The sequence below is a fragment of the Pinus tabuliformis genome, chromosome 3_1 (assembly GCF_031772625.1).
Source record: "Pinus tabuliformis cultivar Carrire ecotype Pingquan chromosome 3_1, CPIR1, whole genome shotgun sequence".
Lineage (NCBI taxonomy): Eukaryota > Viridiplantae > Streptophyta > Pinopsida > Pinales > Pinaceae > Pinus > Pinus tabuliformis.
The window spans coordinates 799,576,741-799,600,203 of record NC_142301.1 but is presented as its reverse complement, the minus strand read 5'-3'; the positions used below and the strand labels follow the sequence as shown (position 1 = coordinate 799,600,203).

At 41.3% G+C, this 23,463-nt stretch overlaps 1 protein-coding gene across 1 annotated transcript in view; it reads left to right on the top strand.

Moving 5' to 3' along the window:
- Positions 1–3,065: 3,065 nt before the first annotated feature.
- Positions 3,066–23,463, top strand: part of LOC149189861 (ATPase GET3B-like) — a 235,447-nt gene continuing 215,049 nt past the window's right edge. Inside the window, exon 1 of the mRNA XM_089411961.1 lies at positions 3,066–3,521. Within this exon, the coding sequence (XP_089268087.1) occupies positions 3,200–3,521 (322 nt within the window). The 5' untranslated portion in view covers positions 3,066–3,199. The remainder of the gene's footprint in view (positions 3,522–23,463) is intronic.

Genomic DNA, 23,463 nt, shown 5'->3' with positions numbered 1-23,463 from the left:
GGCGCGGGTGTTGTTCTGTGACAGAGCGCCAATGGTCGCACCCCCTTTTGAGGATCTCAGTGATTGGCGCGGGTAAGACACTGTGGACTTGCGCCAATGGAAAAAGAGCACTTTTCAGGGATAATTTGCAGAAGGTGTCTTCAGGGAACATGAAGTGCATACTCAGGGGAACATAATGCAAGTGTTTTTGGGTTATGTCACTGCTCACAGGTCCCGGAATGTGTCCTCCAATGTACGGAAATGGGGCAATGGTGACAAATTACTGTGTAACAGTCATGATGACCATAGTTCAGATTCTAGTCATGAACAGGTTTCAGAATCAGATTATGAACAGGGTTCAGATGTAGGTCATGAACAGGTCTCAGATGGTGAGCATGAAGAAGTTCCTACAGATGGTAGTCAGCCAATTCCGGAAGCACCAGAAACATCCTTAAGGAGGTCTACAAGGATCAAACGCCCTCCGAGAAGGTATGATGATTATATTACTTTAGTTGCTTTGACCGCTAACGATGATGAACCTTTGTGTTATCAGGAAGCTGTAGAAGGTTCAAAGAGTGACAAATGGAAAGCAGCCATGAAGGAAGAAATGATGGCCTTAGGTAAGAATGGCACATGGGATCTGGTTGAACTTCCGAAAGGCAGGAAAACTATGGGATGTAAATGGGTTTTCAAGGTGAAACGGGGTGTGAATGATTCAGAGGATAGATACAAAGCAAGGCTGGTTGCAAAAGGGTTTTCTCAGAAAGCTGGCATAGACTTTCATGAGATATTTTCACCAGTTGTTAAAATTGTTTCAATTAGAATTGTGTTAGCGTTAGTTGCTTTGCTTGATTTAGAATTACAGCAACTAGATGTTAAGACTGCGTTTTTACATGGTGATTTAGATGAGGAAATTTATATGGAACAACCGGAAGGGTTTGTTCAGCATCGCAATAAGAAATTTGTCTACAGGCTCAAGAAGTCATTGTATGGTCTGAAGCAGTCGCCTCGACAGTGGTACAAGAAATTTGATTCTTTCATGTTGAGTCAAAAATATATAAGAAGTGAATATGATCATTGTGTTTACTTTAAGCAGTTAAGTAATGGCATGTTCATTATCTTAGTGTTGTATGTTGACGATATGCTTTTAGCAAGCAAAAGCATTGAAGAAATCAACAGGTTGAAGACTCAGATGGCAAGGACGTTTGATATGAAAGATCTAGGAGCAGCAAGACAGATTTTGGGCATGGAGATTTTCAGAGACAGGAGCAATGGTAAGCTGTGGCTATCACAACAGAAGTATGTTGAGAAAATACTTGTGAGGTTTGGTATGAACAATGTGAAGCCTGTGTCAGTCCCTTTAGCTTCCCATTTTAAGCTTTCTTCCAGTTTATGTCCTAATACAGATGAAGAAAAGGATTTTATGTCTCGAATTCCATATGCCAATGTAGTAGGATGTTTGATGTATGCGATGGTTTGTACACGACCAGATATTTCACATGCAGTTGGGGTTGTCAGCAGGTATATGGCAAATCCGGGTAAAGAACACTGATCAGCAGTGAAATGGGTGCTTCGGTATTTGAGAGGCACAAGTAGTTATTGTATTACTTACAATAAGAGCAGTGAATCTATTTGCGGGTATGTTGATTTTGATTTTGCAGGTGATTTGGATAAGAGAAGGTCAACTTCAAGGTATGTCTTTACTCTTGCAGGTGGAGCTATTAGCTGGATGTCAAAGCTACAAAACATTGTTGCTTTATCCACTACTAAAGCAGAATACATTGCTGCTTCGCATGCTTGCAAAGAGGCGGTTTGGTTGAAAGGTTTGCTTGGTGAGTTTGGTAGGTTATAGGACGACATCAAGTTACTTTGTGATAGTCAAAGTGCAATACATTTGGCTAAGAATCCGACCTATCATAGTAAATCAAAGCATATTCCAATTAAGTACCATTTTGTAAGACAGGTTATCACTGAAAGGGGAGTCTCTCTTGAAAAGGTGCATACAAAGGAAAACTGTGCAGACATGTTCACGAAACCAGTTTTGTTGGAGAAGCTGCGTTGGTGTTTGGCTTCTCTTGGCTTGCAGAAAAAATAAATAATAAAGAAACAGGGCATCAGGCTAATTGTTGTTAAGGTGGAGATTGTTGAGATTTTCTGTTTTAATAAAATAGACAAAAATCTCAGTTGGTGACAACAATCTGATTTGGTTGCTATATTAGCTCTATTTTGTTGGGAGTGAGTTAATGCATCCTATATTTGCTGTAGGAGGATTTATGAGGCAGTTAGATCCTCTTAGCTATAAAACAGGTGTCTAGACGGATTGGGGTGAGAGCATGAGAGTTTGTGAGGAACTGAATTATCATGTAATCTCCTGTTTGATAATAAAATTTTGTCGATGCCTATGTTCGGTGGACGTAGCCCAGATTGGTTGGGTGAACCACGTAAAACTCAAGTGTCTCTTATGTGATGTGTTTTATCTGTTGTTGCTTGTCTATTTTAACTAGTTGCGCACTGATTGCTCCAACACTTAATACTTGATAAATCTAAAATTAAAATAAAATAATATTAAAATATCGCAATAAAACAAAAATGTAAAACTAAATTCTAACCTATAGCTTTAAATATAATAAAAATAAAAATACTTATTACCAACTCTATCAACCATCAATTCAAGTGATTCTTTAATAGTATCTACATGCATTATACCACACATACATGGAGGTAACCATTATAATTGTTAATATCGGAGAGACCGAAACTCTTACCTTAGGATATTAAGGAAACAAATTTATAACCAATTACATCATCGAATCACTTTAAAAATGACAAAATAGTTAAATTTTTTTTGAGGTTGTATTTAAGAAATTATTTTTGTTTTAACGTTTTATTGATTTATTTTATTATATTTTGATCGAGTAAAAAACTTTTTATGTTATTAATTAAACGTTTTATTTATTATTTTTGTTATATTTTAACCAAGTAAAAAGTTTTTACGTTATTAATTTTAATTTTTATTTAACATTAACAAGGTAATCAAAGATCCACGTTAACAGGACCACCTATCCTCCAATTTCGTCCAAAACCTCATTCGAAAGCAGTACCACCGCCCAAGTAGCGCTTGAAAGTCCAAGTTTCAGAATGGGCTATCGTTTGTTTATATGCTTGAGGCCTCTCCTAACATAGCATTTTCAGCGAATTGTCACTGGCAATCATAATAAAAATGAGACCGCAAACCCTCATTTACAGGCCAATCCCATGCCTCCCAGCTTCATTTTCTTCGCAGCGCGCTAGATTTTGCAAAATTCGAAATACTGACGTGCTACCTTACAAGGCTTTAGCAGCACCCAGAACAGTGGCTGCTTGCATCTCTTCCCATGATTCAACAGAAAGCAAGGGTGCCAAAATGCTGGGGTTTGGCACTGCAAGCGTTATGCAGAAAAACTGTTCAGGAATAAGATTCACACAGGCTTGCGCATTTCTGGGCGAGGGTGTTTTGCTCACTACAATGTTTAAGCAAAAGTCTCTTGGCTTTCAGGTACAGGGTAAGTCACAATCTTCAGCATATCCAGATAAAATCTTTGTGCTCATATCATTCTATATCTTTTGTCAATGGACAAAGCCATACGTATGCATCATTATGAAATAATATTTAAACTACTCAAGAACAATTAATTTATCGGAATTCAAGGATATTAATGTGGTTAGAAATTCCATTACCGTGATATGCGATTATGGTAAGATAGCATGCGAGTACAGAGATCACATAAACGACAAAAGCTAGAGAGGTTTTACAAAACACGACACTGAAATTGACAATGGTAGTACTGTAGAGAGGAGATGTTAACATATCAACCGGAAGACTTTAACACTAAAGTCTGCATCCAGATTGATGAAGCTTGTGATGTAGGTAATGCCTCTTATACTTTAAGACCAAAAGAGCAAAGTCTGCATCCAGATTGATGAAGCTTTTGGTGCAGGTAATGCCTCTTATTTATATCTCATTTATAGTGACAAAAAACAAAATATGCCACTTGTATTTTTAGTAAGCTTGCAATAATTAAGGCATTGCAAAGATGACAACCACAAGCAAGGGGACCCGCAAAGCAGGTATCTGTAAGAAATATCAGTACTGCGGTTGGGGGAGGATACTTTTATTAATGACTATGATGAAACCAATCACGAACTTCTTACTTGAGGCTGGTCATAGTGGATCTGGTAAACTCGAGATTACATCGGCTTGAGATGCCTGTGCTCATAAATAAGCTGTAACATTTTTAAAATGATGAATAAATACATGCTGCCATGAAATACGGGTGTGGAATATACGCAGCAATGGATGGCTGTTGCAGTGGTATGTACTATGGAATAACCATATAAGTATATTTGGATACTGGGATTAGGGCACGAAAACCACTAGAAAGGAATTAAGAGCTGAGAGTATGGGAGCACGATGTCCAATACAAATGAAGACTGCTCAGATGGTGCAGTTACCAGAAACCTGATCAGGAGATACATTTGTTGCTCTATTCTTGTTCCTGTTCTTTTCCCCACTTCTGTCTTGACACTTTAGTACATTACTAATCAATTTTATATGCATAACATGCCGGAAGGGAGGTTGGTTCACATTTGTAATCCTACAAAACCCTCTATGAGTCTATCCCCAATTTTCTTTCCATTCACGTTTCCCATTCCATTTACTGTTTCCCTAGTTTTGGTAACATAATTTGATGCAGCAACATGGATTCCATAATAGCAGAAAATAGGATACCAATATTTGCTCATTAAAGGACTGAGCTTTATTACGAAACTGAAGAGTGAATGATTTTTATAGATAAAAGATTGCTTATGTTTGAATATCACCTACAAAGTTCAAGGCAATCTTGTGACAACTCACAAGACCTAGATGATGCCCATAAGTAATGTAACAAGAATAAGCTAGATCGTTAAGCCCTTAAACCTTAGATAGGATTGAGACAGAGATACACACTATTGTTAGAATTCCAAGCACCCCAGGTCTGGTCTATGCTTTAGCTAAAAAACACAAACACACTGAAAATGCCTACAAAAGCTTTTGCACTGTAGAATATATCAGCAATGAGATCAATGCACAAGACACAAGAGTTATGGCCCAAAACTGATCTCTTATTAGCCCTTCCATAAGAAAATCCTTAGAGCTCCTGTATCGGGAATCATGGCCTTTTACAATCCCTGTGCAATGCCAAAATATAATACAAAGTAATTATACAATATACCTTGGTTGAGGCTGAGTCCTTCCAGCTCTCATCTGCCTTGACAAGTGGCTGCCCTTTGCCATCAACACCTTCAGCTACCTGCTGTAGCTCACTGGGCACTTCTTGCCCTCATTAAACTCTCTAGTCAGCTCCCTTTAGGCTAACAGTTCACTCAGCATGTTCTTTGCCCACCTGTCTACCTTGCTGTCCCTTCACTTGCACTAGCTGTCTCCTTTCAGTTGCCCTTCTCCTTCTCCTTCAGCCTCCTGGTGACTTGGCAGCTCTCCTGGCATGTCCTGCTCACCTTCAGCCTTTTGCCAGACCTCCTATAGCCCTTATTCTTCATTCTGTAGCCTTCTACATCCCTTAACTCAGCCCTCCTTGCTGCGATCTGCTGCTGTAACCTACAATAGTCTTAGATCAGGCTTAGGAGCTCTGCGGCCTTTTCTTTTCCTTGCTGTGGATCACCTACAGCAAGCCTACCAGGCAGTGGCTTCCACTTCCTGCACTTGGCCTCCTATGCTGCCCTTACACAGGCCTCCTTGCAGCCTGCTGCTTGCAGCCCTCTTCCAGCGCTCAAACCAGAGTTATTTCCCTTGCGGCTGTTGAATTTTCTAAGTCTATCCGTTAGAAAATTAATTTGTATTCTGTTGGTTTATTTCTTCTACTTGTAAATTCTGAACAAGTTATTTAAAACATTTAAATACCGAAATAAACACAATACAGTCACAACATCTACAGATCATCACTAAAAGAAAACAAACACACAAGTGACACTGTTATTTTTGGACAAATGTCCCCGGAAAAACCCAATGCGGGAAAACCGGTGCAGCTATTCTGAGGGTTTATTATTATGCAGTATTTCCTTGAGTACAATTGGGTGCCTAATCGGCTCACCCGATAGAGAAAAATACACGGCAGCTATACCTCTATATTCGGAAACAGGTATTCAAAAAACGTGTCCCATGAAACCCTCTCCAGCGACTCTGAAGCTTAGCGTCGACCCTTCTAGCCTTTGCGTTAGCCTCTTGCTGACCTGCGTCAGCCCCAAGACCTTCTGCGTCTGCCCTCTAAGGCATTGCGCAGCCTTTGGGACCCTCTGCATCACTCCTGCAGCCTCTGCGTGGATGACACAGTCCCTCTAGCCTTTGCACTGTCTCTGCTGGGCTCTGCGTGGCCTGAACCGGCTGCTGCTCTTGCTCTCTCTGCTTCTGCGCTGGTCTTTCAGTACTGTCTCTGCCTCTCTGTCCAGTACTCATTGCCCCTCGCTACTGATCACTCTAGTGTATTCTCCAACTGACCCTTAAACCCCCTCTTATACTTTTCTCGTTGGTCCTTCAACAGCCGAGAATAAATCTCTAATCAACGGCTAAGATTAAATTTGGCTTGATCCATGACTTTTGGAACCTTCTAACCCAATTTTATATTAATACCCATTAATATTTTATTCTTCTTAAGTTTAGATTTAGGAACTCCATTAAAAATATTAATTATTTAAAATTTTAATATCTCCCAAACCGGGTACAATTTGTCCAAACCATTTTTGGGTCTTGGAGATCTCACGTGATTTAGCCTATCTCCACCAATTTTCATGGCTAGAGCGATGCTACCCCAAATCAACACTCCCTCTTAGCGAGGACTGTGCTCTAGTAATACTCCTCATTGAGCATCACCCTAATTATCCGGCACCGGTACCTGTGCTGATGCTAGGCCTCCCCGCCCAACATCCTCTGCACTGTTGCATCCTGTATTGCTGCCCATGGCCTTGCCACTGCCACCGTTGCATCCGTATGACAACTCCCTCTGCTTTTGTGCTGTTGCTGGTCCATCCTCCCAGCACTGCATCTGCACTGCAACCCCCTCTCATCATGCTGCATCGTGCCACTGCTAACCGCTACTACACTGCAACTCAGTTACTGAGAAATAAGTAACTAATCCGCCCAACTTCTGACATCCCTGTCAGGCTAGAAACACTCTCGATGCTGAAGCTCTCTCTGTCGCTAACAAGTGCTCCCTCTACTGACCTCTACGCTGCTGCAACAACTCCCTGCATCTTGCACTGTTGCACACCTCTCTGTGCCATCCTGCACTGGTGCAACACTCCCGTGCCTCTTGCACTGTTGCAGCCTGCTAGCCTCGCGCTGCTCAGGGACTCCTGCACTGTAGCACTCTTTGCCGCTTCATCCGCATTCGTCTCTACCTACATTCACCAGTCCTGCTACTCCTCTTCGGGGCTCTCGTAGCAAGGTATAATCCAAGAGGTTGGGTACCTCAAGGATCCTGCCCCTCATCGCCTGTAGTCCTCCTGACTACAGCTTGATGTCTCCCCACTTCTTCTCAAGTGGCACATGAGCACTCATGGCACAATCGCCATCCTCCTCAATTTCTTTCTCTGCCTTCGCTGGCGCTGCCTTGGACTCAGAAGTCTCTCCCTTGTTCTTCTTCCTCAGACACTGGTTCGCATAGTGACCTAGTTCCCCACAATGGAAGCACTTGACCTTGGAGAGGTCCTTCTTCTTCCTCTTCTCCTGCTTTCCCGCAGATGCTAGAGCTGCATCCTCTTCCTCTTCCTTCTTGATCTTGACCCCTTTGCTGCTACTTCCCGTCTTGGTCAGCCGTTTGATCTCTTCTTGACAAAGAGCCACACACAATTATTCCTAATTTGGAAGACTCGCCCTACCCAGTATGCTCTGGACAAATGTCTCCCACTCCTTGGAGACTATGTTAAGTGCAGTCCTCACCATCAACTCCTGAGACGACGTGGCCCTTATGGAAGTCAGTTGGTCACGGATCTCCTTCAACCGACCGAGGAAGACATCTATCTGCTCTCCCTTCTGCATCTGGTATGACCTTAGCTGATTATCCAGGAGCATCTTCCTCTGCGCAATCCCCAACAACCTCTGCGTAGCTTCTGCTGCCTCTGCGTAGTTCTAGTTTCCTCTGCGTCAGCCTCTTCGGTCACTGCGCTGACCCTCTGGCACCATCTCTGCCTCTCTGCTATGTACTCACTGCAACAGAGCACTAGTTCAAATTTTCTCAGCAAGCTCTGCTCCAGAAAATTGAATTGATTGATCAATCTTGGTGTGTCTCCAACTGACCCTCAAGCCTCCTCTTATACTTTTCCTGTTGAGTCTTCAATGGTCGAGATTAAGTCTCTAATCAACGGCTAAGATTAGATTTGGCTTGATCCATGTCATTTAGAACATTCTCACCCAGTTTTATATTAATACCCATTAATATTTTAATTTTCCTAAGTTTAGACTTAGGAACCCCATTAAAAATATTAATTATTTTAATATCTCTCCAACCGGGTGGAATTTCCCCAAACCATTTCTGGGTCTTGGAGATCTTATGTGCCTTAGCCTCTCCACCAATTTTCATGGCTAGAGCACATTCGATGCTACCACAAATCAACAGTTCTAAGGGTCAAACAAAGTCACACGTGCGAGAAAAGAGGCCTCTCTGCGGTCATATCAGTAACAACATATCAGTCCCATATCTCTCATTGTTTGGGTTAGTAACTTAGTCCTATAAGGCCTCCCACTAGAGCGAAGAAGAGGCTTTCCCAAGCGAAGATAAAAGAAGCCAAATATTCAAGGAAACCATCCACACGTGTGAGAAACTAGGGCTACTGTACTGTCACAGCAAGCCCACAACTACACATTAAGAAGAAACTAGGCTAGTTAAGAAAAAGGAAGGTGTCTCCATAGGTGAAGGATCTTACTAAGTATAAAAGACAAGTATCTCTTCTAGAGCTTACATAAACAAGGTCTATCTCGAGTCGAAGAAGGAAGGAGGATGAAGTGCCACAGAACAAAGTGCCGGAAGGAGGACGAAGTGCTGAGAAACAAAGTGCAGGAAGGAGGAAGGATATGATTTGTGCTTGGAGGATATTCTTGTCAAGGGTCTAGGGTTTGGTATTGATCAATAAAATACTTCAATAAGAGAAACTTACTAAAGGGTTTTCCTCTCAAGAGAAGAGAGGTTTTGGCCTTGACAGAGAGCCAACATCTTGTGTTCTTGTTCTTATGGTTTTCGTAGCAGTTTGATGAAGTACACACACGTGCATTAATAAGAAGAAGTAGATTAAGCTAACCAGAAAAGTAAAAAAGACTTCACAAATTGTTATCTAGTCAAGGAGAATCACACCTATTTGCCCTAGATTCTTCAACACCTTCTTCGGGTCGACCGTGTGAAAATTCCTAAATCGGAATCCCTACTACCACAATTAATGACATTTCTCCTATTTGTTAAATTCCTTTAAACAAATTACTTACAGTTTCCTACGACAAATATCGAAATACATACACTGCAACCTTCACTTAATTAAATATAATGCGGAAACAAGAAATTGAGCAAGAAAGAAAATACAACATAATGGCATCACTATTTTTGGACAAATGTACTCGGAAAAACCTAGCGTGGGAAAACCGATGCAGCAGATCTGAGGGTTTTATTATTATGCAATAGTAATTCTGAGTACAATTCCATGGATGCTCATCTAGCAATCCGATACAGAGAGAAACTGGACAGAACAAATAGTGAGTGCTCTTACATTGTCACTGGAAAAATCCGAGTCTGATCATGTTGGACTGGAGCCTCTACGTCCCCTTTGCATGGTCTCTATGCTGAATTGCATAAGCCTCATGCAGTCTTTGCATCCCCTTTGCATGGTCTCTATGCAGAACTACATAAGCCTCATGCAGTCTCTGCGTCACCCCTGCTGGGAATCACGCTCCTCCTCCTTTGGACCCTCTATTGGCTGGAAATTCCGAATTTCTGCCTCTTGGTCTCGCACCCGGCTCCTGGCTTCTGAAACTCGATCTCCTCAGCAGGAATTCGATCTCCCTCTAAAGCCCGCGCTGCTATTGTGTCAACTCTGCGTGGCCCAACGTCTGCCTCTCACCGGATGTTGTTCTGCCCTCTTTGCCTTGTACTCTTGAGCCTAGGAAAACTTCCCTCTTCCAGATACTATCTCTGCCCCTCATTGCAAAAGATCACTTCGATCACTACTCTAGCAACTGCTGCACTGCCCTCTCTGAGAAAGTCAATCTTCTTGATCTCTCTTGGTGTTTCTTCCAAATGACCCTCAGGCCTCCTTAAATAATCTTCTCTTTGACATTCAATGACCCAGATTAGAAGCTAATCAATGGATAAGATCATTTCTCCTTGATCCTCGTCTTCTTCTAGAAGTTACACCCACAGTTAGATTAATACCCATTAATTATTTGAATTTTCTAAGTTTAGACTTAGGGTCCCATTAAAAATAATTAATTATTTTAATAAAACTGTCTCCGAGTGGAATTTCACAAAGCGCGTTCTGGGTTCTTTGGAATACATGTGTCCAAGCCTCCCTGCAAAATTTGAGACTTATAGCACATCTGATGCTACCAAAAATCAACACTCCCTCTTAGTGAGGAATGTGCTCTGGCAATGCTTCCCACTGAAGCATCACCCTGACTTCATAACATCGTCCTCTGCGCTGCTGATGTCTGACATGCTGTCCAACAACTATTGTGCTGCTGCTGCAACTGTGCTGCTGCTGCAACTGTACTGCTGCTGACACTGCCACTCTCAACACTACATTCGTACTATAGCTCCCTCTGAATTTCTGCATCCATGTTGCTGCTGGCACTGCCACTGCCAACTTCCCCTGCATTGCAAACTGCTGCTGCTATTGCATCAGCAATAGAAAAACATCCCAAATTACTAAACAAGTGTTCAGCATAGATGCATCTCAATGTTGAAGATCTGACTGCTGCTAGTCCCACGCTATCCCTTTGAAGCCACTACGCTGCTGCTGCTACTGCACTGTGCCTCCCTGCACTGCTGCAACTTTGCACTACGCTGCTCAGACTTGGCGTTCTAGCCACTGCATCTGTTGCTTCAACACTCCTCTGCACCAACCAACACTGATCCATCCTGCTACTTTTGATCTGGGCTCCCGTAGCAAGGAATTGATCCGAGAGGTGGGATCCTCAAGGATCCTACCCATCTGTAGCTCTTTTGAACTACAACTCTAAATCAACCCACCTCCCTCCTGGAGGTATCTCGACTGTCATGGCAAACTCCTCCTCCTCGATCTTTACGGGTGCAACCTTCAAATCGTGCTTCTCATCTTTGTCCTTCTTCCTGAGAGGACATTGTGTTGCGTAGTGACCCATTTCACCACACCTAAAGCATTTGATCTTTGAGACGTCCTTCTTCCGCCTTCGCTGCTCCTGCTGCCCCTTTGATGCAAGGGCTGCATTCTCTTCCTCCTCCTTGGGCTTCGATCCATTGTTGTTGCTTCTGTCAAGCTTACACTTGACTAGATCTCTCCTCAGTTCTTCCTGCTTGAGAGCTGCCCACATACTATCCCAGTCTAACAAAGCTGCCCTGTCTAGGATGCTCTGGATAAAGACTTGCCACTTTTATGAGACTAAGTTTAGGGCCAGTCTCGCTGTCTCGGAACCTTGAGGTGTAGACCCCACAACTGCTAACTCGTCGTGGGTCTCCTGAAGCATCGTGAGGAACGAATCAATGCACTCCCCCTTTTGCATCTATGCAGATCTCAATTTCTGCTCCAAGTACATCTTCCGTTGCTCGGAAGGTCCTTGATACAATGTTGCCAAGGCATCCCACATCTCCTTAACAGTCCCTCTGCTAGAGATGTGACATAACACAAGATCCTTTACTCCATCAAGGATTATCCTCTTGGCCTTCGCTATTTCTCCCTTGTACTTTTTCAGTTGTTCTGGATCCGCGGGCTCAACCACCACACTGTCGACATAGACCTTAAGAAAATACTCATCTAGAAGGCACGACATCCTTGCCTTCCAAATCACATAGTTGGATGCCCCATCCAACTGTCCCGATCTCTCAGTCCACTGGCTGCCATCTCTGCCATGAAAATGTTGAACTACTCCTCTTTGTTTCTTACTGTTGCTGCTTATGCAATAAGAAAATGGACTTCTTGGCGGGAAGTCAACTGAGGAAAAATTCCCTCACTGTGCTTCTCCTCTCCCTTCTGATGATTTTTTGCCCAACAAACTGCTTGCAGAAAAGCTGTGTCCCACCAGTTCTTTCCTCATGCTGAGGCTCTGCGTTGCTCCCTTCGACACGACAAAATTTCAATCTGGAAGCCCTTCCTCTCTGTTGACTCACTCAGAGAGAGACTTTCCTCGAAAATTCAGCCCTCCTGGCTTGGATTGCGCAATCTCTCTGGGGATTCGAACTGTTGCCTCCTGTAGCTATTCAACCTCTGTCTCTGCTCAACGCTGGGTTCTCTGGCACTGCTGTTCCTTTTTCACCTGCAACTCTGATACCATGTGAAAATTCTTAAATCGGAATCCCTATTGCAGCAATTGATGACATTTCTCCTATTTGTTAAATTCTTTTAAACAAATTACTTGTAGTTTCCTACGACAAATATTGAAATACATACACTGTAGCCTTCACTTAAATATAATGCGGAAACAAGAAATTAAGCAAGAAAGAAAATACAACACAATGGTACTGTTATTTTTGGACAAATGTCCCCGGAAAAACCCAGGGTGGGAAAACCGGTGCAACAGATTTGAGGGTTTTATTATTATGCAGTAGTAATCTTGAGTACAATTCCTTGGATGCTCATCTAGTAATCTGATACAGAGAAAAACTGGACAAAACAAATAGTGAGATGCTCTTACCCTGTCACTGAAAAAATCAGAGTCTGATCACGCTGGACTAGAGCCTCTGCGTCCCCTTTGCGTGGTCTCTGCATAGAACTGCATAAGCTTCATGCAGTCTCTGCGTCACCCCTACTGGGAATCACGCTGCTCCTCCTTCGGACCCTCTGCTGGCTGGAAATTTCGAATTTCTGCCTCCCAGTCTCACACCCCGGCTCTCGGCTTCTGAAACTCGATTTCCTCAGCAGGAATTCGATCTCCCTCTAAGGCCTGCGCTGCCACTGCGTCAGCTCTGCATGGGCCAACGTCTGCCTCTCTCTGGACGTTGTTTTGCCCTCTCTGCCTTGTACTCTCCGACCCAGGAAAACTTCCCTCTTCCGGATACTATCTCTGCCCCTCACTACAAAAGATCACTTCAATCACTCCTCTAGCAACTGCTGCGCTGCCCTCTCTGAGAAATTCGATCTTCTTGATCTCTCTTGGTGTGTCTTCCAAATGACCCTCAAGCCTCCTTAAATAATCTTCTCGTTGACATTCAACGACCTAGATTAGAAGCTAATCAATGGACAAGATCATTTCCGCTTGATCCTCATCTTCTTCTAGAAGTTACAGCCACAGTTAGATTAATACCCATTAATTATTTTAATTTCTTAAGTTTAGACTTAGGGTCCCATTAAAAATAATTAATTATTTTAATAAAACTGTCTCCGAGTGGAATTTCCCAAAACACTTTATGGGTTTTTTGGAATACATGTGCCTAAGCTTCCCTGCAAAATTTGAGACTTAGAGCACATTCGATGCTACTAGAAATCAACAGACCGACCATTGGTTCATAGGGATTTGGCACCCACACATCCCCATACCTTGGGTAGGGCCTATAAATTCACCCTGGGAGGTTGATTCAGCCAAAAGAAAAGAAAAGAGCATATGATGGCCACAAGAAAAATAAAAGAAAAATCAAAATACAAAAGATTTCCAAGACTTACAAATTAGCATGTGGGCAAAAGCCAAGCATGAGCTCTACCTCTATCATATGGCCATCACCTGGTTCCTGGGCCAATGTTGCCCTATCTCATAGAAGACAAGGAACCCTTGCATGTCCCAACCCCTGATGGGTGATGAACTGCCCCATCCTAAAGGGGGTAATAACTACTATACATCATACAAAGCAAGCTCTCATTCCTTGAGCTATGAGCAGTAATATAAGGAAAATTCAAGAAAAAGTAAAAGGCAATATAGAGGGGTGGAAAAACAAAGGCCGAGGTAACTCATGCATCCACGATTGCTCCCTCCTCACATCTATACACCTAGGATGAGGTATTCCATCATAGCTGGAAGGAGTATCACTTGTATCCATGGGCAACTTCAACACCCATAGAGCTTCCGTGCTTTGCCCTATATATTATTCACAGGATGATGCACCCAGACTAGCATGCCCCTAGCCGACTTAGCAGTATTTCAGGGTCAAGTAGTTGTATTTCAGATTTTTATTAATAAAACAATTACTATTTACACAACTACTACACAACTACATTTACATATTGTCATTTGGTCTGTAGAAAGAATGTGTCTCTATGATAGTTATCTTGATAGGGTAACAATGCCTAGACTAGATTAGGAGGAAAGCTGTTGTAGCTCTATGATGAACTGTAGAACTGCAGAGATGAGTTGGTCTCAAGGTGGCGTGGGTCAAGGGGCATTGTCACTGGTCTGTCGTTGTTTATACTAATATTGATAGCTTGTGTGGAGGAGAAATGAGAAAGACACATGGTTACACATTCACAAGAAACTAGTTTGAACTCACAAATCCAAGTGCATACCACTTCATTTTTGTGTCTTTAAATAATAATAAGGCAAAAAGACATATATACTGCTTTTACAATGTCAATGGCTTATGTGAAATCATGGGTAGAAAACACGGGGTAGGTTACACACATCTCAAGAAATATTTGATCCTTATACAATATTTATAAAATAATTGCATGCTTAATGTAGGTGAGTGAATATTAATCACTCTTAACAAATCTGACCACATCTTTGGTTGGTCCACTCAAAGGTACCGTCTTTCTTTAGTTCAATTTCCTTACTATTAAAGTCAGACGTGACATGGAATATTTCAGTTTGGATAAAAATATTCATAGTTAATGTTACATCTAGAGAACATGTCATCAATCCACTTACCAAGTTCCAATGTGAATGGCCCTTTTTCATGTGAGTGATTTGATATGAATTTCTTAGGAATTTCATATTTGTCACATCTTGCACAAAGCCAATGTTGTTTGAGGCAACTCCCAAGCTGAGACTAAATCTGAAGAAGATATTAGTGTTAATTTTTGAGAGATCTCCTTCTCAAGTGGGGCCAGGGTTTCTTCTAACAACATCGCTGGATTGGCAAGTCATGATTACCTGGTTGAAGGCTTGTGGATGAAGTGGATATGATATTCTGGATTTACTGGACCCAGTCAAGTAGATCCATTGAGCTCATCCACTCTTCCTCCTTATCTTTATGTATCTTGTGTCTTCAGATTCTTTGTAGTTGGCCCTAATTGTTTTCTCTAATGCCAACTTTACAAACTCCCCACATATTTAAGGTGGATGGCTTCATTTACCCCCAAGGATGACATTGTTTCTATTGGTTAAAACTTTCGACAGAACAAATCTTAAAATGAGAAGCCAAGAGATGTTTAGGATGATTTTATCCTTGATGCTATCTAAGCACAACTTGGGGCTATTTTTAACAAGAAATTTAATTAAATTATATCACAAAAGGCAATTGATTTAATTTTCAAAGATTTTCCAACCAATGACCAGGTCTTTCTGAAAAAATTACACTCTAATAATAGATAATTGACATATTTCTCTTTAGTGATCATAGAACTGCTTTGACCAACAACTGGTTTCTTTTTCAGAACCTCCATTGTGATAATTCTGCTATGATATTCTACCAAAAATAGTGATTTTTGGTACCACTTGTAGCATCACTTTTCTAAATATATGCATAATGTTAGGTCAGGAGTAACTCTGAATGTAATTGTTGCTTTTGCATTTAGAACATAGATATATACTTGGAGAGGGAGACTATTGGGTTTCATCTCTCAATGTCTTTTCGTCATCTAATTCCCTTCATTTTTCTATTTACAATATTTACATAGATTTACCTAATCCCAAAGACTAGGTGTCAACATTCCCCCCTTGATCTAAAAGGATGTTGGTGAGTCCAAACATTCTTCAAAAATTTCTCTTCCAAGAGCTGATGTCTGCGATCTGCTCATTTGTTGAACAATGCCGTAGGTGTATTGTTTTGGCCTCAACATGATGTCAAATCAGATGGTATTTTGTATCGACGTGCTTTGTTCGATCATGGAACTTTGGGTTCTCGACAAACTTTATTGCAAAAGTGTTGTCAATCAAAAGAGGAGTTGAATGCACTTGTTTCTCCTGCAAATCTTCCATATTTTTCCTGGGCCACACAATTTCCTTCGTTGCTTCAGTGGCTGCCACATATTCTGCCTTAGTGGTGGAATCTGGTGAAACTGATTGTTTGCGTGACCTCCAGGAGACAGCTTTTGATCGAAGACTTATAACATAACCTGAAGTAGATACCCCAATTTCTTTATCTTCATCGAAATCTGAATCGGAGTATCCAATCAAGCTGTAGTCACCCACCTGTGTATACTTGAGTCCAAAGCCTTGAGTTCCCTTCAAGTACTTTAGAATTCTTTTTGTAGGAGACCAATGGCCCTCAAAAGGTTTTTGCATAAACCTGGAGAGGATTCTAACAGCAAATGAAATGTCTGGTCTAGTAGTAGTCACGTAGTTGAGACTTCTTACAAGTTGCATCCTCAAATTCTTTTCTTTCAATGGACGCGAGCTTTAAGTTTTGTTTCATTGGAGTAGTCAAAGGATTGCACTTAGCCATGCCAAACCTGTTCAACAAATCTCCAATGTACTTCTTCTGAGAGAGGAATATAAACTTTGGATGTTGGGTTACTTCAATACAAAGATAGTAGTGAATGATCTGGAATTTATCCAGGACAAAGAATGAAAGGTATTACAGACTCATGTGCATGGATGTGCCTATGTTACTTATGCAACGGATCGATAAGATTGCTAGAATACATAAACACTAAGGCAATCAGAGAAAACATAACAGTCAAACATGTAAACAAAACAAGTTTAATAAGGAGTTCACCCAATGCTCTTGGGCTATGTCTCTTGGTCCAGCCTTTCAGTGGTGGCCTCTCTATTATGTTTTCAAGCAGAGTTTTTACAACAGTGAGCTCGATTCGAGACTCACTAAACAGAATGAAGTCAGTAGGAATGGAGTGCATAGACTCTCCTTACTGAAACTCGACCTCTGAGGGTCATAGTAGTATGACAGGCCTATGCCGAGGAGTTTGCTTGAACCTCTCAAGCCTTCAATGGAGTACACAGACTCTCTGACTCTCTCTGGCTCTGTCTGGCTTGATGCTGCCTTCAGGTCAGCTCGGCTTCTACTCTCTGTTCTTTGCTATTAGCTTTCTACGTCTCTTCGCTGTCTGCCTCTGTGTTCTACTTCTGTCAGTTCATGGCTTTAAAGCCAGTCTGTTCTTTGATTGCTTGTTTCCACTTCCCGACCTTCTGATTTCCTTTCCTCTGTCTGTTCGAATTCCTCTGCTCTGCGTCATCATCATTGGGTAATGTCTTGTAGGGAGGTGGCCACTTGTTTGCTAACGAATTGGGTGTTAGATTCCCTGAATCATATTCGAATGGTCGTTAAATCTGTTTGCTTCAAGATCGCCTGCGAACACGAATCGTTTGCCAACTCATCATCCACGTCGGACTTCAAATCCCTTGTCATCTTGCTTTTTAACCTGTCAAATCCGGTCAGTCATCGGGACGTATCTCCGCCGTCGATCTGGACCCCCTAGATCCTACGGTCGTCCTTCATATCAGGCGGACAAGTCGCACGATGTTTACCCGTCCGATGTAGGCGGTTTTCTCTCTCTTCCGCCGGACGCGTGTTGCTCGATGTGTGGCATTGGGCGGGACTCAGTCAAAATTGCTTACTGCCTCGAAGCCTTCCAATATCCTGCCGGTTTTGGGGAATCCCGCGCTACGGAACTGAAACAGTTACTTTTCCGAATTTTATAGTGATTTCAGGTCTGGGCGCTTCAGGGCTTTCCTTCACTGAGGGGGACGCCCTGCGAAACCTCTGTTTCCCGAATTAGCCTCCGGTTTTTCCAGTTTTGTGCCATTGCGCTTTACCATGGGCCAATGGTCTGCGCACTCGATCGAGGGTCCTCATTGCTCTGCTCTGGACACAACTGCAATTGTTTTGAGGATTCCTTCTGATAGCTTTGATCTTTTCTAGGACTTGAATCTTCTAGCATAATTTGAAACAGTCATGAAACTTTAGAGAGTTTTTAGGATCCAATTTGGATCACGGCCTTCCCACTGAAAAAGCTTTTGGACCACCAAAAGTTGGTTTTCTTTTAACCATCAATCAAGTGAGGGTATTGCTTCCTCGCTTGCTCAATTTCTATCCATTTCGCACTGCTTGGCTTTGAACCTTTGAGTCCGATCTTGAGGTATTCAACATCCCCTCTGCGTGTAGTTCTTATCTTCCTATCCAGAACTATATCTTCCTGCAACTCATTAAGATATTCATGTAACAAATCATCAATAGAAAGCAATTGACTTTGCTCTTCGGGATCTTCAATTAATGAAGGTTCAAATAGTCTCAAGCTGCCTGCGTTAACAACTGAGTAGATGTGCATGTAAGCTGGTAGATCAAGGCGAAAAGCATTCTCACCAATTTTCTCAAGTATCTTGAAAGGTCCATACTTTATTGGCTTTAGCTTCTTTTCTTCACCTTGGATTATGTTTTTGCTGATAGACAGCCAGACTTGATCACCAACTTGGAAACTATGCTCCATCCGATGCTTGTCATGCCTTGCCTTGTACTTGGCTTGGCTCTTTTCCAGCTGTACCTGTACTGCTTGGTGAATCTCTTGGATTTGTTCAATGAACTTGGTTGCCTTGTCCACATCACTGTGTCCATCAACTACTATGTCTTTACCAAAAACAAAATCCTAGGGAGACCTTGGTGTGAAACCAAAACAGGTCTCAAAAGGATTTTTCTGTGTAGAAGAATGTTTAGCTCGGTTGTAAGCATGCTGCACATAACATAAATGTTCATCCCAAAGTTTGGGATGCTTGCTACAATAGCCTCTGAGCAATTGGATCACTGTCCTGTTGACCACTTCTGTTTGGCCATCTGTTTACGGGTGAAAAGCTGTGCTCTTCTTTATCTTGGTGTCCATCAATTCCCATAAACTTGACCAAAATTTCCCAACAAATCGGGTATCTCGATCAGATATTATGGAAGTGGGTAATCCAAAATGAACCCATACACGCTGAAAGAACAACTTTGCAGTTTGTTCAACTGTAATCTGTTTGTTACAAGGTATTAAAATACACATTTTGCTGAACCTATCCACAACAACATATAAATAGTCACGACTTTTCCTAGATTTAGGCAATCCTCCAACAAAGTCCATGGAAACACTTTCCCAAGGATGAGAAGCAACTGGTAGTGGAGTGTACAAGCCTAGTTTTCTATTGCTGGGCTTGCTTTTAGCACACATGGTATACCCTATTACATATCTAGAAACTGTCTCATTCATTTTTGGCCAATAACAAAATCTTTGCAGCTGTGCAACCGTTTTACTTACCCCAAAGTGACCTGATATTAGAGAAGTGTGTGCTTCTCGAATTATCTTTACTCTTTCAGTTTGTGGAATGCATAGCTTCCCACAATGATACAAGAGTTGGTCCTTAATATGATAATCCAATTCTTCTACTCGTTTGCCTTGACTTAAAGTTGCATATACATCTTTAAAATCTATATCTTGAGCATATTGTTCAATGTAGCTCTCATGCAATACTGAATTATGCTTAAGTATAGTAGATGCATTTATAATTGGTCTAGATAACATATCTGCAACTTTATTGTGTATGCCCTTTTTATATTTGATGACTAAATGAAACTGTTGTAGAAAACCCATCCATCTATAGTGTCTTGATTGCTGCAACTTAGTTTGGGAGTGTAGATATTGAAGGGGTTGATGATCAGTGTGTATAACTGTCTTTTTGCCCATTAAGTAATGTTTCCACTTTTTCACACTCTGTACTAATGCATACAATTCTTTATCATATGTGGGATAGTTAACTACTGCAGAATTAAATGTTTCAGAATGATAACATATGGGTTTACCGTGTTGCATCAACACTGCTCCCATGGCATAGTCACTGGCATCTGTTTCAATCTCAAATGGTCTTTGAAGATTGGGCAGTGCTAGTACTGGTGCTGTACTAATCTTTTTCTTTCAAGGTGTCGAAGGCTTTCTGCTGTTTGCCTCCCCATTGAAACACCTTGTTCAATCCTGTTAAAGCATGTAAGGGAGCTGCAATTAAGGAAAAGTTAGAAATAAACTTTCTCCAATATTATGCTGCTCCTAAGAAGTTTCTAACTTCTGTAGCAGATTTGGGTTTAGGCCAATTTACAATCACTGCAACCTTAGAGGGATCTATCTTCAATTCACCACCCCCTACTATATGTCCCAAATAATTCAAAGATGTTTTTCCAAATTCACATATCGAGAGTTTAACATAAAGTTTTTCTCTTTTTAAAACATCTAGTGTTTGCTTAACATGATTTAAATGTTCTTCCCACGTTTTGCTAAATATAAGAATGTCATTCAGATATACAATAACAAAATCATCAAGAAAAAGGTCTGAGTACATCATTCATTACTCTCATGAAAGTAGCAGGAGCATTAGTTAAGCCAAAAGGCATAACCAGCCATTGATACAATCCTTGCTTTGTTTTGAAAGCAGTCTTCCATGCATCTTGCTTTGCGACTATGACCTGATGATAGCCACTATGCAAGTCTAACTTGGAAAAATAGACAACTTCTTTCAACTGATCTAGTAGATCATCTATGCGAGGAAGAGGATAGCGATTTTTGATCATTATCTTATTCAGTGCTCGGTAATCAATGCACATTTTCCACGAGCCATCTTTCTTTTTCACCAAAACAATTGGAGACCCACATGGTGATGTGCTAGGTCCCTTCTCGAGTAGCTCCTGTACCTGCTTCTTGATTTTTGCATTCTCTAAAGCGGACAACCTGTACGTTCCGATGTTAGGCAATGGAGCAAACAATACATCATATTCTAAAAGAACTTTTTCTAAATCAGCTTGCTGTTTAGCATCACATCCCTCAAATACATTGGTTTTATTAGGTTTCTTTTCCTTTACAACCATCAGTGAAAATTGTTTGCATGAATTTACAATTCGTTTCATCTGCTTTGAGTTTATGAGAGTATAATTATTCTTGAGCTTATGAGCTCTTACAATATATTTGATTCCATCTTTAACGAGTAGATACTTGTTCTCAGCTCTATAGAAAATAGCTTTTCCATCATACAAGTAAAGACTTTCTAAAACAATTCCACATATATCCAAAGGAACTATATCTAACTCAACCTCATCTACAAACGTTGACCCAAAAGAAAACTTAAGTTTACATTGTCTAGTCACTTGTAGCTTTGCTTTATCACATAGCCAACCTAATGGATATGGTTTCTTGTGAGGTGTGGTGAGTAATCCCAACTTCTTTACACTTGCTTCAGAAATTAAATTTGCCTGTGAGCCACTATCAAACAAAGTATCAATCTTTTGATGATTGGAAATAACTCAAATATGAAAAAGCTCACATCTTTTTCTCTCATTTTCTTCATTATCAGTAGATTGTGCAGAATTACTAGTAGATGCTTCAGAATTTTTACCTTTTATACCTGTGGCTGCAATTGTTGCTTCATCTCCTAAGTCTGACCCCAAATCCTTTTGAATAGCTGCAGCAGTCTTTTTCTTCTTGCCCTCGAACTTCTTAGGTTTCAGCTCCAGATGCAGAATCCAGCAGTGTTCATCATCATGCCCATCCTTCTTACAGTGAGTGCATGAGGACTTGCTCTTCTGTACAGTGTTTGTCTTCCTCTCTTTCCATTTCTGTTTTCTTTTCTCCTTATTTTTGCTTGCAGTGGGTTGGGATGATCCCCCAACTTCTGGGTTCCCATTCTTACCTCTAGCTTAAAGATGCGTAGCCTGAACGGATACCTCATCTATGCTAATGGGATTAAACATGAGGATAGTGTGCCTCATGTAGCTGTGTAGACCACCTATATACTTCAACAGAGTCTCACGTGAGTCTAAAGAAATTCTTAGAATCAAAGCTCTTTTCCTAAATTCTTGGGTGTAACCTTGTACACTTTTCCCTTTTAGTTGTCGAAGAGTTTGCCAGCTCATCATGGCTTGCTGCATGTAGGCTAGTGGATAGAATTGCTTTTTAATTGCAGAAACAAATTCACTCCAGACAGAAAGAATCTTACCATGTTTCTTCATGTCAGTTTGTGTCTTGCCTTTCCACCATACCAAGGTAGTTCCTCCAAGGCGTAGGCTGGCCAGCTGAATCTTACTCTTGTCTGAGTCAATGCTCTGCACTCTGCAATAAACATCAATCTGTCTGATCCAATTATCTAGCTTCTTTGCATTCAACTCTCCATCATATATTGGTAAATCAAATTTAACATCTAATTTAATCAAAGATGTCTTCTTTTTATTTTCAGGGCTATTAGGAGGTGTGAGAAAATTTTCTTCTTTCCCTTTGCCTTTAGAGTGGTCATGGAGGAGAGATTCTTCTACTCCTTTGTCTTGTTTGGAGTTCAATGAATCTTCATCTCTATGTTTCTTAAAGTCCCTATACATTTCCTCCACCATGGATCTCAGGGACATAAAACTATCTATGAACTGGGGGTCTGATTCCAAGGGATTTTCTTCTGAGTCTTCCAATTTCCGAGTTAGTTTCAACCAATTCTCCTTCTCTTAATTTAAGCTTTGATCTAGTTAGCATTCAACAACAAAATCCAGCACAAGCTTGTCTAACCTTAGTAACCCTATTGCTCTGATACCACTTGATCTGGAAGTTATTCAGGGCAAAGAATGAAAGGTATTACAGACTCATGTGCATGGATGTGCCTATGTTAATTATGCAACGGATTGATAAGATTGCTAGAATACATAGACACTGAAGCAGTCAGAGAAAACATAATAGTCAAACATGTAAACAAAACAAGTTTAATAAGGAGTTCACCCAGTGCTCTTGGGCTACGTCTCCTAGTCTAGCGTTTAAGTGGTGGCCTCTCTATTATGTTTTCAAGCAGAGTTTTTACAACAGTGAGCTCGATTCGAGACTGACTAAACAGAATGAAGTCAGTAGGAATGGAGTGCATAGACTCTCCTTACTGAAACTCAACCTCTGAGGGTCATAGTAGTATGACAGGCCTATGCTGAGGAGTTTACTTGAACCTCTCAAGCCTTCAATGGAGTACATAGACTCTCTGATTCTCTTTGGCTCTGTCTGGCTCGATGCTGCCTTCAGGTCAGCTTAGTTTCTACTCTCTCTTCTCTGCTATTAGCTTTCTGCGTCTCTTCGCTGTCCGCCTCTGTGTTCTGCTTTTGTCAGTTCATGGCTTTAAAGCCAGTCTGTTCTTTGACTGCT